General features: G+C 43.3%; 1 protein-coding gene across 1 annotated transcript in view; it reads left to right on the top strand.

Moving 5' to 3' along the window:
- NOX4 (NADPH oxidase 4) overlaps positions 1 to 17,254 on the top strand; it is a 1,166,454-nt gene that overhangs the window by 136,214 nt on the left and 1,012,986 nt on the right. The window contains exon 5 of the mRNA XM_044071824.1: positions 1,422 to 1,513. Coding sequence (XP_043927759.1) covers positions 1,422 to 1,513 — 92 coding nt within the window. The remainder of the gene's footprint in view (positions 1 to 1,421; positions 1,514 to 17,254) is intronic.

The raw sequence follows: 17,254 nt of genomic DNA on the forward strand, positions 1-17,254 counted from the left end.
GTTGTTTTGGAAAGTTGGTTTATGTATCTGATTTTCTGTTCACTCATAATAGCCACCATAATTCCTGCATTCATTTCAGAATTCTCAGGCTGTGCTTCTATATTTATTTCACCTATGAATGGGTTTGATTTTATATACTTAGACTTTCCACACTAGGTAAAGAGAGTATTTACCTTTCAGTTCTATAATTAATCAGAAAGAAAAAATGAGAAGCTTTGAAAATAGTTTTTTCTTTTCAGTATTACAGGCTATTGCTTAATGCCTAGTTGAATCAAAAGCATGGATGTGGTCTTGCTTAAATTTAGACTGAGAAGCTCTGTTTCATTTTTGCCGCTCTCTGACTCCGACTAAATTGGTCATGGGTAAAATTAATAGCTTGTGAACTTAATTTCTTGTATTCAAAATAAACAAAAATATAACCATCTAGAAAGGAAAAATAAGGCATTTTTTTTCAGAGTGGCAACCTTCTTCCTCTTTTCACTATATGGGAGGCCTTGCCGTCCGCCAGCCCTCATTACATATGCGTATCTACTCCTGCACTATCTCATAGAAGAGTAAAATGCACTTTAAAGCACATTTTTACTTTCTTTTCTTTATCCCCTGTGATTCCACACTTTAGACTTACACTGCTGTCAGATAAAGGAAGCAGCGCTTAAAAACTGCCTAAGCAAGTAGTATTCAAGCAAAATACGTACTGAAAGCAGATCTCAAAGGCTTGGCTTATAAGGGCATAAGAAGAACGTCTTTATCCCATGTATTTGTAACAAGTTTTGGTTTGCTGAGTGAAGTCATTTCACTCAAATTGGGTGGGTCTTTGGACCACACCTACTGTTTTTGTACTTGGTTATATACCTCAGCCAGATGTCATGTACATTTTGTATTTTATTTGATTTCCACTGCTATAACGTATTGTTATACATTAGGAGGGTTTCCTGTAATAACCCTTTGTGCCTGTGATCCTCATTTATTCCACATAAATATTATCTCTCAGTACCTACTATCATTTTTGTTTACTTGCAATTGATACCGTGGGGCTTCTTCTCAGCTCGTCTTCAGATTTATTTAATGAGTCAGTAATTTCCTAGTATAACATTGATGTGTATATTTCTATTATCTCAGTAGGTTTTGGACTCTAGTAACTTTGTAGAAAACATACTCGGAGGTATACATTTTGTCTTGAAGTTTTCATTGCTAGTAAATAAAGATGTTTATTGTACACTGAGGATAACAGTCCAGGAAACATAAATGACTCTGCAAGAAACAAAATATTCAGTAGAACAACAACGATGGATAGTAAAGACAGTGTCTTGATAACAGGACTAAGTGAGGAGCTCAGAACTAGTTTTAATGGGAGCATCCCTGTGATGAAGAGTAGTGTATGCTTCTTTCTTTTGGTAATGTTTTCAAATATTTTTTTACAGGGTCAGTAACAGAAACAAATAGTTGCACTATAGAAATAAATTTGGAGGATGTCAGCACCAGAATGGCTGTTGAAGATGATGATGATGATGATGTTAATATCATAGTTATATATTTATGAGGCAGTCTGAGGAAAGTGGCATGCAGTCCCCAAGATTAATGGCAGGATGTCACACCTCACACCATGTTAGTAACTCTACAGGAAGTGACAGTGCATCACAAAGTCAAGCACATGCTGTTATTACATTCACACTTGTACAGGAAGAAAACCCATCTCCACCTTTGACTCCAAAAGCAGGATGGTGATAGAAATTTAGAGTTAACAGTGTCCACAGTGACACCTTTAAAGGGGCACCAGGTGCATGAATTTGTCATAGAAAACACGTAGCATATTAGCTGCCCAGCAGCAAATGTGCAGTGACATTTCTAGGGCTCAGAGCACTAATGTCAGAGTCCTCCAGGATATATGTGAGGATTTCCAGCACTACCTGTAAATGGAAGAGAGTAGGGATAATGCCATGGTCACACTGATATGTAACATGGTGGCATGGAAGAGGGTAGGGATAATGCCATGATCACACTGATATGTAATGTGGTGGCATGGAAGAGAGTAGGGATAATGCCATGATCACACTGATATGTAACATGGTGGCATGGAAGAGAGTAGGGATAATGACATGATCACACTGATATGTAATGTGGTGGCATGGAAGAGAGTAGGGATAATGACATGATCACACTGATATGTAATGTGGTGGCATGGAAGAGAGTAGGAATAATGCCATGATCACACTGATATGTAACATGATGGCATGGAAGAGGGTAGGGATAATGCCATGATCACACTAATATGTAACATGGTGGCATGGAAGAGAGTAGGGATAATGCCATGATCACACTGATATGTAACATGGTGGCATGGAAGAGGGTAGGGATAATGACATGATCACACTGATATGTAATGTGGTGGCATGGAAGAGAGTAGGGATAATGCCATGATCTCACTGATATGTAACATGGTGGCATGGAAGAGGGTAGGGATAATGCCATGATCACACTATGTAACATGGTGGCATGAAGAGAGTAGGGATAATGACATGATCACACTGATATGTAACATGGTGGCATGGAAGAGAGTAGGGATAATGCCTTGATCACACTGATATGTAACATGGTGGCATGGAAGAGGGTAGGGATAATGCCATGATCACACTGATATGTAACATGGTGGCATGGAAGAGAGTAGGGATAATGCCATGATCACACTGATATGTAACATGGTGGCATGGAAGAGGGTAGGGATAATGACATGATCACACTGATATGTAATGTGGTGGCATGGAAGAGAGTAGGGATAATGCCATGATCTCACTGATATGTAACATGGTGGCATGGAAGAGGGTAGGGATAATGCCATGATCACACTATGTAACATGGTGGCATGAAGAGAGTAGGGATAATGACATGATCACACTGATATGTAACATGGTGGCATGGAAGAGAGTAGGGATAATGCCTTGATCACACTGATATGTAACATGGTGGCACACCACACATCCATAGCTGCTTCCATTCATACACGGACTTACCAGTGTCAAGCATGAGTCAGTGTGTGAAGGGGAAGAGAACAGGGTACTGTCTAAACATGCGGGGGATAATCACATGAGAGTGGAAGTGCTTCTCAAGAAAGTGCTGTAATTAGTAGGGGAAAAAGCACAGCAGATTTCATAAAGGCACTGTCAGCATTCATCTACAAATAGCAGAACCTCTCATTTGAAGTTGTAATCATGGTCCTGCAGCACTGCCAAATCAGTGTTTGCCGTATCACCTGCATCAAGTAGGTCTTGACATCAGAAAACCTTCCCATCTCACTCTCATGACAGCTTCCCTTCAAAATCACTTGCACCATCACCTAACTTATCTTTCATTGATGTGTATGACTCGTTTGACATTGACATACAGTGATTAATGTGTTTCATTTCTTTTACTTACAATTTGACCTTCACACACACACACACACACACACACACACACACACACACACACACACACACACAAACGCCAATGTTTAACTCAAAGGGGAATAAGTTATATAGTAAAAAAAAAAACGTATATGATAAAAGGGAAACTTAGGGCACTTCTCAACTATAAGCATTTCATTTGTCTAATGGTATTGTTTAAAACATCTTGGAAATGTGGAAAGAAAGCTGTATGTCATAATGTAAGATTGCAGTGATTGACACTATTAATGATCTATGCATTATCATTGTTACAGCTAGCAGTTACAACTGAAAAGTAGCAATGGACAAGTATTCAGGAAAACACTTGTAAGAAATTTTAGAAAGTGAGCATCCTGCCATATAAACAAACTCTGCTACCTCTTCACCCTCACTGTTGTACAAATGATGAGGTTTTTGGCTCTGAGGACACAAATTATCGTGCATGATAAAAAAAAAAAAAAAAAAAAAAAATCTGTACCTTAACAGACATCAAAGCACAAACTGAGTAAACATTGCATAATAAAAAAAAAAAAAAAAAAAAGAAACATGATAAGTTTTCATTGAATTGTAAGGTATGAGCTCATTTTCAACACTCATGTAGCACTTTTACCTAATTGTACCACTTTAATACAATCAGTACGTGTATACTTTGGTAATCTACCTCACTAGAATGTATGATGCAAAACAGTTAAAATGTTATTATTCCTTATATGATGCCTTACAACATCACTGAACAGGAGCTAATGAGCACTCTAGCGTGATTTTTACAAACAATGATATGAGTACCTGTTCTAAAAGTAAAAAAATATATATACTATTTGAAGATGAAAAGGATATCTGATGAACAGTGGCAGTAGACCTTGCACTGCATACCATCACCACATGCATCAATTATGTTTTTTTTTTTTTTTTTTTTTTTTTTTTTTACAAGAAAGGAAACATGCTACCTGAATGTCATGGTCCACATTTCTGAACTAGACACTGTTGATTTACCTGCACAGCTATATGCTGTGCACAAGCCTGCAACACTGGCTCCCTTACTACTGCAGCTAGTTGGTTACTATGAGTCTTAGCTGGACTGGAACTGACAGTTGCAGTGGCAGCATGGGTCACTTCACCACCAGACCACTGCATGATCATGTTGTGCAAAATGTAACATACAGTAAACATCCTGCATGCAGTAACTGGGTTATATTGAGGGGCACCCCAGACCCATCCAGTCAGGTAAGATAGCTCTCCAAGAGGCCAAAAATACATCTCAATGACAACACAAGCTTGGGACAAGGCTGCACTGTAATTCTCTTTAACAACTCCACTTGGATTACTCACTTGTGTCATCAGCCAAGTCTTCAGTGGATATCCAGTATAACCCGAAAGAAAAAAAAAAAAACAATGAGAGAAAGTTAAGGGTGAAACAAACAAAAGGAGGTTTAGTATTCCGTGACTAACTAATTAAATAAAATAAAAAAAAGAGAAAACATATTTTTCAGTTAACCCACAAGATGTCCACTGTGCAACTTCCATGCAGGAAGAGGCAGTGGAGTGAGCTACTTTGCCAGATTTGGGAATCCTGTATATTGCCAGGATGTTGGACAGAGACTTTGGTGATGCATTCCATTACACACTACCTTTCAACTGATGGAAAAGTAGTCCTTCCTACTGTAAAACCTCTTCCCCTGTGGACTAGGCGGGGCCCTGATAGCAACATAGGTGCAATCTATTTCACTGAGTACCTCAGTGAAATGTCCCACCACATAAAATGCACACATGGTCCTGACTCTGTTCATAGGTTGGTACTAGGCTATTGGCCCTAGGGCCTATACAAGCCTAGCCATATCAATTCCCTGAATATTTCTTACCACAATATTTACTTCCCTGGACCCCTGTCTAGCAGGGTGACTGACGTGATCCCCGGGGTGAATTTCCTATCGCCCATCTAATTGTCAAGGTTCCTTTTGAAGAGGGCCAAGGAGGCGCTCTGCTTGACATGTATGGGCAGTCTATTCCAGAGTATGGGGAGTCTCTGGGTCAGGAACCTATCCCCCCAGCATGTTTTGTTCATTGTGATGACAAGGTTTAGATCCCTGGAGTGTGTGGCTCTGAGGGATTGGGATTTCTTTAAGTGGAGCATGTCCAACAGCTCAGGGTTTGACATGGCCTTGTATGTTAAGCAGAGATTGCCTCTGAGTAGACGATATGCTAGAGTATAGCTGGAGTTTTTTTAGATGGTCAGCATAGGGCATCTGCTTTAGGCCTGTGATTCTTTTAGTGAGGTATATCTGCAGCCTTTCCAGCTGTTGCAGATGTCTTGTGAGGTACATACAAAACAGGGCGTACTCTATAATGGGTCTAATGAGGGATGAGTACAGTGGGACAATGACCTCCTTTTTTCTGGATGAAAAGCCCTTAGTAATGAGGTCTGCCACATAGAAGGATTTCCTGACTGTTGTGGCGATGTGGTTATTGAAGGTGAGACCACTGTCTACCTGTGTCCCTAAGTCTCTCATCACACTTTCAGTGTTTTGTGTACTGCCACCTATGTGGTAATTCATGGGTACATGGTTTTTCCCAAAGGTGATAACTGTACATTTCTTGGTATTAAGCTTGAGCCCATGGCTGTGACACCAAGCATCTGTTTCTGCAAGGCCCTTTTGTAGAATATCCTCATCATTTGGGGATTCAGTAATGGCTTTCAGTTTGCAGTCATCTGCAAACTTTGTTAGCCAGAGTCCCTTAGTGTTGGCCTGTACTTCAGAGAAGTAGATGCCAAACAAGAGCGGTCCTGGGACTGAACCCTGAGGTACTCCACTTGTCTAGAGCTGGATTTGGAGTCTGCTACTTTTACAGTCTGGGTTGTGTCAGTAAGACAGTTGGCAACCCATTGAGTGACGTAGGGATTTATGCCCAGTTTAGTAAGTTTATCTATGATTCCAGAGTGGGGGATGGTGTTGAAGGGCCTTGGAGAGGTCCAGATAGGCTGTATGGACCACCTTACCCTCGTCCACAGCTGTGGAGAATCAATCAGGTTCAGGAGACAAGATCGGCCCTTCACGAACCCAAACTGGGTGGGGTCCAGTGTTTGAGGGTTGCCAATGTCTTTGTTTATAAGTTCCATAATAATGCGTTCCATGTCCTTGCAGATCAGGCTCGTCAGATTGATGGGACGGTAGTCCCCGGGATCCAAGGTGGATCCCCCCTTGTAGAGTGGGATAACTGTAGCTGTGCGCCACTCAGTGGGCATGAAGCCTGGGGTGAGGCTATGATTAAACAAGACACTTAGGTGAGGTGCCAGTTCATTTTGTAGTTCATGTAGTACACAGCCTGGGATGTCATCTGGTCCCATGGATGCTGTATTCTTAGCTTTGGAGAGTGCAGATGTTCATTGTGTTTCACTGTTGCAGTCATTACTCTTGGGGTTATCTTGCTGGCAGGCTACCCTCAGTCGGCCAGAATTCCAAAGTCTAGGTCCGGTGTCGGTTGCTGTCGCCTCTTCCCTGACGTCAGTGTGCCAGGGGTATAAAATATGCAGCCAACGCCATTTTCTCCAGTCTTTCTTGCCGCATGGTGCCCGAAGCAAAAGCAGTTCGCAAGTGCCAGTCGGCCGACTACTGAGATTTTCAAATCCGAATTTCAGAACCGAAGTCTTCATTAAAGCTAAGTACCCGTTAGAAACTTTTTCTTGCTCCAGACTGATGTCAGAAAAAGTTAACAATTGTATTTCTTGTGGGAAGCAAATACCTCATAAGGATTTTCACTCTTACTGTATTCCTTGCCTAGGCCCTGATCACAACATTGCTAGCTGTTGGTTTTGTGCTAGATTTAACCAACGCACTATTAAGCGTCGGGTTCGATTTTGCATTTCATTACTTTGGCCGAAGATTTAAGTATATAATGCTGGCAGAACAGCCGATGACCAGAGTTTACAAAAAACGCAAGGACAAGGAAAAGGATAGGAATCCAAGGTCCAAAACCGACGATGAGGCCTCTGCTAGGCCAGTCGCCAGTTCGCTGGTTCTCAGTGAGGTGCTTTCGCAGCCCCTGGTGCCCGCTACCTCAGAGCCACAGGCCACTTCCGACTCCCACGTGGAGCCAACTGAGCCTCTGGATACTCAAGGTATTGGACACTTGGAAATCATTCCCTCAGATGGGTCCAGATCCGCTGAGCAGGCCTCGGCTTCTGAGGGTGTCTTCAGACCTACACAACTATATATTAAGCCATCTTCAGCTTCAGAGACAAAGACTAAAGCATCTCTAAAGACAAAGAAACAAGTACAACATTCTCCTACTTAGTCTACCATGCCTAAAAAGCAGATGCTCAAAATGGCCGAAGACCTAATTACTTTGATCAGGGGCTCCCATCCCCTACCTGATAAGAGGCCTAGGCAAGAGACAGAGTATTATTCTTCTGATCAGGTTTCTATTTCCTCTTATTCCTCATCTGAACAGGATTATTCTATGCTTCCCTATGAGGATTCTGATGCTGAAGAATCCATTCCTTCAGCCTCTCCTACTGAGGATTATTCTTTTGGGGAAACCCTGCATACCATGAGGGAGCATTTCCACTGGGAGAGCCAAGATTATTCTGAATCTAAGAAAAGGCTCAGAGACTTTCTGATACTTCCTCAGCACAGACCCCTTGCTATTCTACCTGTTTTAGACATTGTAGATTATGTATTTTCAGAGTCCGGCCTGTCCCCTGACTCTTTATCCACTGCACCTGTTAAGCCAGACAGATACTACAAGGTTCCGGATTCTCATAAATTCCTATATAAAAACCCTGCTGCTGATCGAGAAACTATATCTCAGGGTCCCAAAGGGGTTAATGCCTCCACTGCAAAAAAACCCTGTCCCCTCTTATAGGGATTCTAGGGCTCTAGACAGATGGGGAAAAAAAGTGTACACTTTTGCTACCTTGGCTGTAAGGGCTTTAAATTGTCAGTTTCATATGCTTAAATATCAGCAATATTTAATGTCACTGCTTAAACATAAATTGTTGACAAATGCTGAATGTTCCAAGAACAAGGAATTGCAGGATTTATTGCATGCAGTGGAACAAGTGGGAAAGCATACTTTGCAATGTGGTTATGATTCACTGGAGGCCTCATGCAGGGCTGCTGTCACAGGTTCTGTTATTAGAAGGCATGCTTGGTTAAAGGAACAGAATCTGTCTGATCATGTTAAAGCAAAATTATTAGATGCACCATTGCAGCATGATACTTTGTTTGGTACTAAAGCAGAAGAGGTTTTGAAAAAAAATGGAGGATAAAGCAAAATCCATGCAAACAGTTAAGGATTTCTTACAGGTACAGCCACCCAGGTTTAGCAGGAACTGGCCTTCTAAAAATTGGTCCTTTCCAGTGTCAGAGAGACCACAAAGAGGAAGATACAGGCATCCCTGAGGCAGATCTCAGCCCCAAGGCTCATACAGGCCTAAACAATGGGGTGCTTCTACCTCCAAAAGTGGAGAAGACAAATAACAACCTTACAGGAAACGGTCCCAATGACTTTCCTCTGCCAGACCCAAGCGTTTTTCTTTTGGCAGCCCCCTTAGGGGGAAAACTAGCACTTTTTTCATCAAATTGGCAAATGATTACCCAAGACAAATGGGTCCTGAACATAGTGCCCCAAGGCTACAGGTTCCATTTTCACACTCTACCAAGGTCAAAATGTATGCCAGACCTGCCACACAATCAATGGGGAGAGGCGCAAAAACTAATTACAGCCCTCATGGACATGAGGACCATTCAGCAAGTACCACAACAAGAGCAGAGACAAGGATTTTACTCCAGACTTTTCCTAGTACCCAGGAAGGACAGAACCTGGAGGCCAATACTGGACCTGTCTATACTAAATACGTTTCTGGAAGTTCCAAAATTCAAGATGTTGACTCTACAGCAGCTACTGCCCATGCTGGGCAAGAAGGCTTGGCTCGTAACCTTGGACCTAAAAGAGGCATACCTGCATGTCCCAATCAGACAATCTTGCAGAAGATACCTCAGATTCATAGCTGGCTCAATGCATTACCAATTCTCTGCACTGCCCTTTGGCTTATCTACTGCGCCCAGGGTCTTCACAAAGTGCCTGGCACCAGTAATTGCATTTTGCAGACAAAGAGGAATTCAAATATATCCCTACTTGGACGACTGCCTAATTCAAGCAGAGAACAAAGACATTCTTCTAGCATCTGTCATTGTAAAAAGATTACTAACTGGCCTAGGGTACACAGTAAATGAAAAGAAATCAAAACTAGTGCCCTCTCAAGGGATACTATTCCTGGGTGCAAGCTTAAATACAGCTGCCCAGATGGCTTATCTCATGCCAGACAAACAAAAGCAACTGACTTCTTACTCAAGAAATTGGCAACAAAAACTCACTTATCTGCAAGGAAAATCCTGCAGGCCCTGGGTTTCATGGCATCCTGTATTCTACTAATTCCATATGCCAGACTGCATATGAGGAAATTACAATGGTATCTAAAAAGTGTTTGGACTCAGCATTGCCACAGCCTGGAGACAGTAATTGCACTCATTCCCTGTCTGCAACAGGAGTTTCGATGGTGGGCAGAAGCCTGTCACCACAACAAGGGTCTGCCATTCAGTTTACCCATGGCCAGACAGACACTGACAACGGATTCTTCAGATTATGCCTGGGGGGCCCATATGGCAGGAAAATGTATTCAGGGCACATGGCCTGCAAACCAGATGCATCTTCACATCAATCAAAAAGAGTAGCTAGCTGTTCAAAATGCCCTGACAGCCTTCAAGGACCTGCTTCATCCAGGACAACTACTGATAAAGACAGACAATACTACAGTCATGTGGTACATAAACAGGGAGGTACACATTCCTGCCCTCTCTGCAGACAAGCAATGACCTTATGGGACACAGCATTGGCTTTACAAATTCACCTGCAAGCACAATTCCTGCCAGGAAAAACAAATACTCTGGCAGATGAACTAAGCAGAAACCTCATGGACCCCACGAATGGAAACTGGATCCACAAGTCTTCAGCATGACAATAAGGAAATGGGGATGCCCAGACATAGATCTGTTTGCCTCCCCTCACAACTGCCAATTGCAGAGATTTTGCACAAGGATTTATCACAAGCAAGCATGGAAAGTGGACGCCCTATCCTTCAGCTAGAAAAATCTAAGAGTATATGCCTTTCCTCCACTGCCTCTCCTTCCCAGGGTACTCCTAAAGGTCAAACAAGAGAAGCCAAAAATTATACTGATTGCACCAGACTGGCCACGCCAGCACTGGTACCCAGTCCTAAAGAGCTTGTCTCAAGGTCCACTTGCCTACCTTTTATCCAAATCCACAGAACAAAGGTGAGAAAATTCTGCATTCTTTGGACATACACAGGCAGTTATGTTTCTACTTGGACAGAACTAAAGCTTTCAGAAAAACTGAGCAACTTTTAGTGTCATATGCTGCAGGATCACAAGGAAAGGCTATCTCAAAACAGACTATTTCTTAATGGATAGGCCACTGCATCCGCTTCTGCTATTTTCAACATGGCAAATCAGTGCCTAAGGGCATTAGGCCTCTTTCCACCAGAGCAACAGCCACTTCAGCAGCCTTCCTCAGAGGAGTACCAACCAAAGATATCTTAGGGGCTGCAACTTGGAGTTCAGTGCACACTTTCACAAAGCATTACCACTTACCTCTTTACTCTAAGTCCAGAGCAGGCTTTGCCACTGCAGTTCTGCAGGGCCTCATAGCCTCTCCTAATCCTATTTAGCCCAGCAACCCATCCTCAGCTTTGGGATTCAACCCAAGAGTAATGACTGCAACAGTGAAACACGATGAACATAGTACAGTTGTGTATCTACCATAAATGTAGATGTTCGAGTGTATTCGCTGTTGCAGTCCAGGTTACCGATCCACCATCCCCCTTCTCTTTGTTGGGACTTTTCTGCACTTCTCTATCCTAAACAACCTATTTGGTGTATTTGCTTGTAGACAAAGGGAATGTTATTTTTGTGCATGTATTTTTATTGGCATATTGTTTCAGCCTACCAATTTGGGGGCACCTGACATCTGGGGCAAGAAAAACTGAAGAAAATGGCATCGGCTGCATCTTTTATACCCCTGGTGCACTGACATCAGGGAAGAGGCGACAACAGTCGACGCCGGACCTAGACTTTGGAATTCTGGCCGACTGAGGGTAGCCTACCAGCAGGATAACCCCAAGAGTAATGACTGCAACAGTGAATACACTCGAACATCTACATTTATGGTAGGTACACAACTGTACTTTTCTACCTGTGTGGCTGTGATTACTGGAATTTGGCAATCTTTTGGTATTGAGATGGGCCCTTTAGGGGGTGAGAGGGGGTTGAAGTTGGCACTAAATCGATCTGCCAGGATATTGGCAATATCCTTGGGATCAGTATATTTAATGCCATTCTGTTGTAGCTCAGAGCATATCTGAGCACTGTCATTTAGATTCTTGACATAACTATAGAATCCTTGTGGTTGTCTTTGGAATCTTTGGCAATTTTGTTTTTGTAACTAGCTTTGGAGGATTTTATGAGGGATGTCAGCTTCTTACTGAGGCTGGTAAGGGAGTTTTTTTGCATCCTGGGATTTTCCTCTTTTCTGCAACAGTTTCTTTCTTCTGTTGTATAGTTTATTTATGGCAGGGGGCCACCAGATTGGCTTCCCTTTTTTGGAGGAGAGCGTATTTGTTCTATTTGGGATAGCATGATTCATGCATGAGTGGATGTGCTTGTACAGTGCCTTAGTGTAGGATTCATCAGTTAAACTTTCACCTCCCATCTGCATGGGTATCATGAAGGTTGTCACTTCAGACTTGAGTAGCATGAAGTTGGGTTTGGAGAAGTTTTTACAGAGGTTTCCTTACTGGGGGTGTTGGATATGGATGTCAAGGGTGATTTGCTTATGGTCAGACCTGACCAATGAGGGGATGACAACTGCTGTGCAGCATCTATCTCCCATGTTGATAATGACCAGGTCTAGGATATTGGAGCCCCTGGTGGGACAATGGATTAGTTGATCTAGGGCGTTGGAATTTATGAATCCCAAGAACTGTTGGGAAAAGGTGTTGGTACCCGAGTAGTTTTCCCAGTTAATGGCAGGGTAGTTGAAATCACCCAGTGTTAGGGTGTTTGGTTGTATCTTAATATTTTTCAGTATGTTTAGAAAAGTGTAGCGAGAATCTTGGGGCATGGTGGGGGATCTGTAGCAAGCTACAATTTGGATTGGCTACCTAAAGTCCACTCTTCAAATTTTCCCTTAAAACTACCTTCCTCGAACTATACTACTGATCTAATCAGCGTATCCTATAATTAAAAAGATCATCTCTACTTGACTCCAAGTAGACTATTCTCTATCTGTTAAACGTAGCACTTGCTCCTACAGTACTTATTACCTTGATACGGCACTCTTGTCATAGATAGTACCCCAAAAAGGCAACCCCCCATTTCTCGGTCACCCACGTCCAGAATCTTTTAAAGTTTTTGTCTATTCCTTCTAGCATGTCGAGGGATCAGTTGCTAGTGTCCTCTCCTGCTCAGCTGGTGAACCTGAATATTGAGGCAATGTTACAATTGCCTCATGTACAGAACAACCCTCTCCTCCTCCCACAAAACACAAATACATGCGAGAGATGCAACTATACGGCCAAACTGGAGGCTGAGCTCTCTCAACATAGGACTGGCAAGACCAGTCAGGAGGAGAAGGTTACCACACACTATAGACCCAGTCTCACATAGTACCATTACAACCTCAAATCCTACATAAACACACAAAGACATACTTGGGCTCTGATCAAAATCTACCAAAACACCAGAGGCCACCAAAGCAGACACCCAAACAACCACCACCTCAGAACACAACACCTGCAACACATAGACCTCACAGTCAGAGTGTCAAACAGTCACAGCCCTTAAGGCCAAACACAATGCCAGACACACTAGTCATTGGTGACTCCATAGTCAGACACACTGACGTCCCCCTCACCAGACTGAGTAAGGAGAAGGTCACAGTAAGCTGCCTGTCGGGTGCTAGAATCCGCCACATAACGCAAGCACTCAGGTCTCTCAACAGCAGGTACAAATATGACTCAGTCATTGTCCACGCTGGTGTAAACGACCTGAGCCGTACCTCCTTGGACTCCATGAAAAGTGACATTGAGGAGCTCTCTGATTATGTAGTCCAGGTAGGTATGACCCTGACCTTGAGCAGTATCCTACCTTCACCAAGAATGATGCCACAATACAGAGATAAAATGATCAGCTTTAACAATTGGCTTAAACACTGGTGTCATTCAAAGGGGATCCAGTGTCTGTCTGCCTGGGATGACATGCTGGACAAGCCACACTGCTTCGCAAGGGGCAGCTTGCACCTGTCACCCTGGGATTCGGATATTGGCAAAGGCTCTTGCCACCCCATAGTGCCTTTTTAGGCAAGGCTCAAATTCTAAACCTACCACCCTAGAACACAAAAAGGAAAAAACTAAGGTAATGCTGCTCAATGCCAGAAGTCTAAATCTCAAAATGCACGCTTTCGAGGCCCTTCTCAGTATGGAGAACATCGATGTCTGTGCTGTGACAGAAACCTGGTTCAAGGCTCCTGAGAGCACCCCAGCTATCAGGTTTTACCTCCATATCATGCGTTCCCCAAAATCTGGACAATACCAAGAAAGGAGGGTATCCATATTCATCAAGGACACCCACACCTCAAGACTGGTGGCAACGCATACGATGCATCGGAGACCATCCAGGTGCAATTAACCATAGGCAAGACTGCTCTGCAAATTGTAGCATGTTACAGGCCACCTCACAAACTCAGGAACCTCACATGGCCTTCCTGAAAACACTAGAGGGATAAATGTATCACCAAACACCATCATACTAGGTGACTTCAATTACCCTAATATAGACTGGGAACACTACTCAAGCCCAAACATCCTAGCCCAAAAGTTCCTGGAATTCATAAACTCAAATGCCATGGAACTAGTCACCATCCCCACAAGAGGAGATAACATACTTGATCTCATCATCACGAACATGGGAGCACAATGTTCAACACCGGAGGTGTACCCCTCACTGGTGAGATCAGACCACAAACTAATCTCGCTGGAGGTCCTCATCCCACCCCACCTGAAATAAAAGACCACAGTAAAGAACTTCTCAAAAGCCGACTTCACACTTCTAAAGACTAGTGTGGTCTCCTTTAAGGCCCCCGAGCCGGCGGAAAACAGTACTCAAGCCGCTGAATCACTTACAAATGCCTTCTACCAGCACCTGCAGGACTGCATGGATAAAGGCAATCCCAAGCAAAACAAAGACTCTTTGTACCAAAGGCAAGCGTCCAGTCTGGTGGACCCCAGCCATAAACAAACTCTACAACAAAAGGAGGAAGCTACTACAAGATAGAGCAAAATCCTTAAAGGTAAGACACCCTTGATCACTATAAGTAAAAACTAAGAGCTCTCATAAAATCATCCAAAGCAAATTTAGAGAAAAATAGCTAAAGACTCAAAGACAATCATAAGGCCTTCTTTAGCTATATTTAGAAACCTGGGAGGAAACTCCCAGATATGCTCAGAACTAGTTCAAAATGATGTGAAGATTACTGATCCTACAGACATTGCCAACATACTGGCTGACAGGTTCAGTGCAAACTTCTCCCCCTCCCCAAAAGGAGAGATATCTATACCAAACGATTGCAGCCCCCAAACATCTCCAGCCCAAGTGAGAACTGCTCTCCAAAGCAAAAACACAGCATCCATGGGACCTGATGGTGTCCCCGGCTGTGTGCTCCATGAACTCAATGAGGAATTAAACCCACAGCTAGGACAGCTGTTTAATCAAAGTCTTACCTCTCGATTCGTGCCCAGGAAGTGGCGCACTGCAACTGTGGTACCACTTCACAAAGGCGGTACCTCCACCGACCCTGGAAATTACCGGCCCATTAGCTTGACAAGCCTTATCTGCAAAGCCATGGAGAGGATCATAATGGACCTCATAAATAAAGACATAGGGAATTTGCAGACTTTGGATCCAACCAAGTTTGGCTTTGTCAAAGGCAGATCATGCCTATTAAACTTGGATGACTTTTTCGAAACAGACACCAAAGCCATTGATGAGGAAAGGCAGTCCATACAGCCTACCTCGATCTGGCTAAGGCCCTCGATACAATACCCCACTCGGGTATCATTGAAAAACTCATCAGCTTAAATGTCAACCCATACATCACAAGATGGGTTGCAAACTGGCTGAGTGACAGAACATACAGGGTCAGAGTTGCTGGCGCCATGTCAGACTCAAAGCCTGTCACAAGTGGTGTCCCACAGGAGCTCAGTCCTGGGCCCACTCTTGTTTGGCATCTACTTTTCCGGTACAAGCAAACACAGGAGGGTTATGGCTGACAAAGTTTGCAGATGACTGCAAACTGAAGCCATAGTAGAAAACCCATCTGACACAGATATCCTTCAGAAGGGTCTCACAGAAGCGGATAACTGGTGCCAGAGCCACGCCCTAAAGTTAAATGCCAAAAATGCATAGTCATACCCTTCGGAAAAACAAGGTTACCCCTAGCTACCAAATAGGTGGCAATCCACTGAGCACAGAAGAAGTTATCAGGGACCTGGGGACCCAGGTTGATAGTAGTCTGTCATTTGACACCCATGTAGCTAAAGTAGTTAGGAAGACCTTCTACATTGCCCACCTTATCATGAAGGATTCTCATCTAGATCAAGGGAGGTCATAGTCTCCCTTTACTCATCATTCATCAGACCAATGATTGAGTACAATGCCCCATTCGAATGTATCTGACCCGACACTTGCAGCAGCTGGAGAGGCCACAAAAGTTCCTCACCAAAGGATAAAGGGTCTCAAAATCTGTCCTATGCTGCCCGACTGAAAAGAACTCCAGCTCTATTCAGTCGCCATCCTGCTCAGAGGTGACCTTTGCCTAACATACAAGGCCATGTCAAACCCAGATTTGATGAATATGCTTCACCTCAAAAATCTAGATCCATCAGAGCCACAAGGGCGGAGACTTAAACCTTGACACGGCTATTAATAGGGCGTGCTGGAGGATACATTCATCACCCAAAGACTCCCTATGCTGTGGAACAAAATCCCGGTACATGTGAGGCAGAGCACCTCGCTGGCCTTGTTCAAGAGAAATCTTGACCAATGGATGGGAGATCGCAGATATACCCCAGGGATTACCTCAGTGTCACTGCTCGACAGAGGCACAGCAAAATAATGGGTATAGTTCCCCATACTAAAGGGGTGGCGTAAGCCACAAAACGATGGGCTAGGCTTGTAAATGCCCTCGGGCAGATAGCCTAGTATGAACCTATGAACCTATGAACCTAGTGTTAGTTCCACCTGGAGAATTTCAGATGCATTGTGTTGGGCAACTTGCCTGGAGGTGTGAATATCCTTGGTGAATATGAACACTCCTCCACCTTTAGTGTTTCGGTCTTGGTTAGGTGTCCGAAATGTGTGGTAAGAGTTGTAGCCTGGTATTGCAGGGGTCCTCTCTGGAGCCTTGAACCAGGTCTCAGTTACTGCACAGATATCAATGTTCTCCATTTTTAGGAGTGCCTCGAGAGAGTGCATTTTGAGGTTTAGACTTCTAGCATTGAGTATCATTACCTTCAGATTTTGCTTGTTTGTATCTGTTATGGTGGTGGTTTTATCCTTTGAAAAGGTTTAAGACCCTTCTAAGGCATTGAAGTATCCAAATTGACCCTTTTAAAACCCAGAAATTTAGTCTTTGTTTTTTGTAAATTTCTGTATAGGGTGTAGTGGGTAAGGAGTCCTTTAATCCCTATTGAAAACCTTTTTGAA

This window comes from Protopterus annectens, chromosome 5.part0, assembly GCF_019279795.1.
Source record: "Protopterus annectens isolate FY-2018-M chromosome 5.part0, PAN1.0, whole genome shotgun sequence".
Lineage (NCBI taxonomy): Eukaryota > Metazoa > Chordata > Ceratodontiformes > Protopteridae > Protopterus > Protopterus annectens.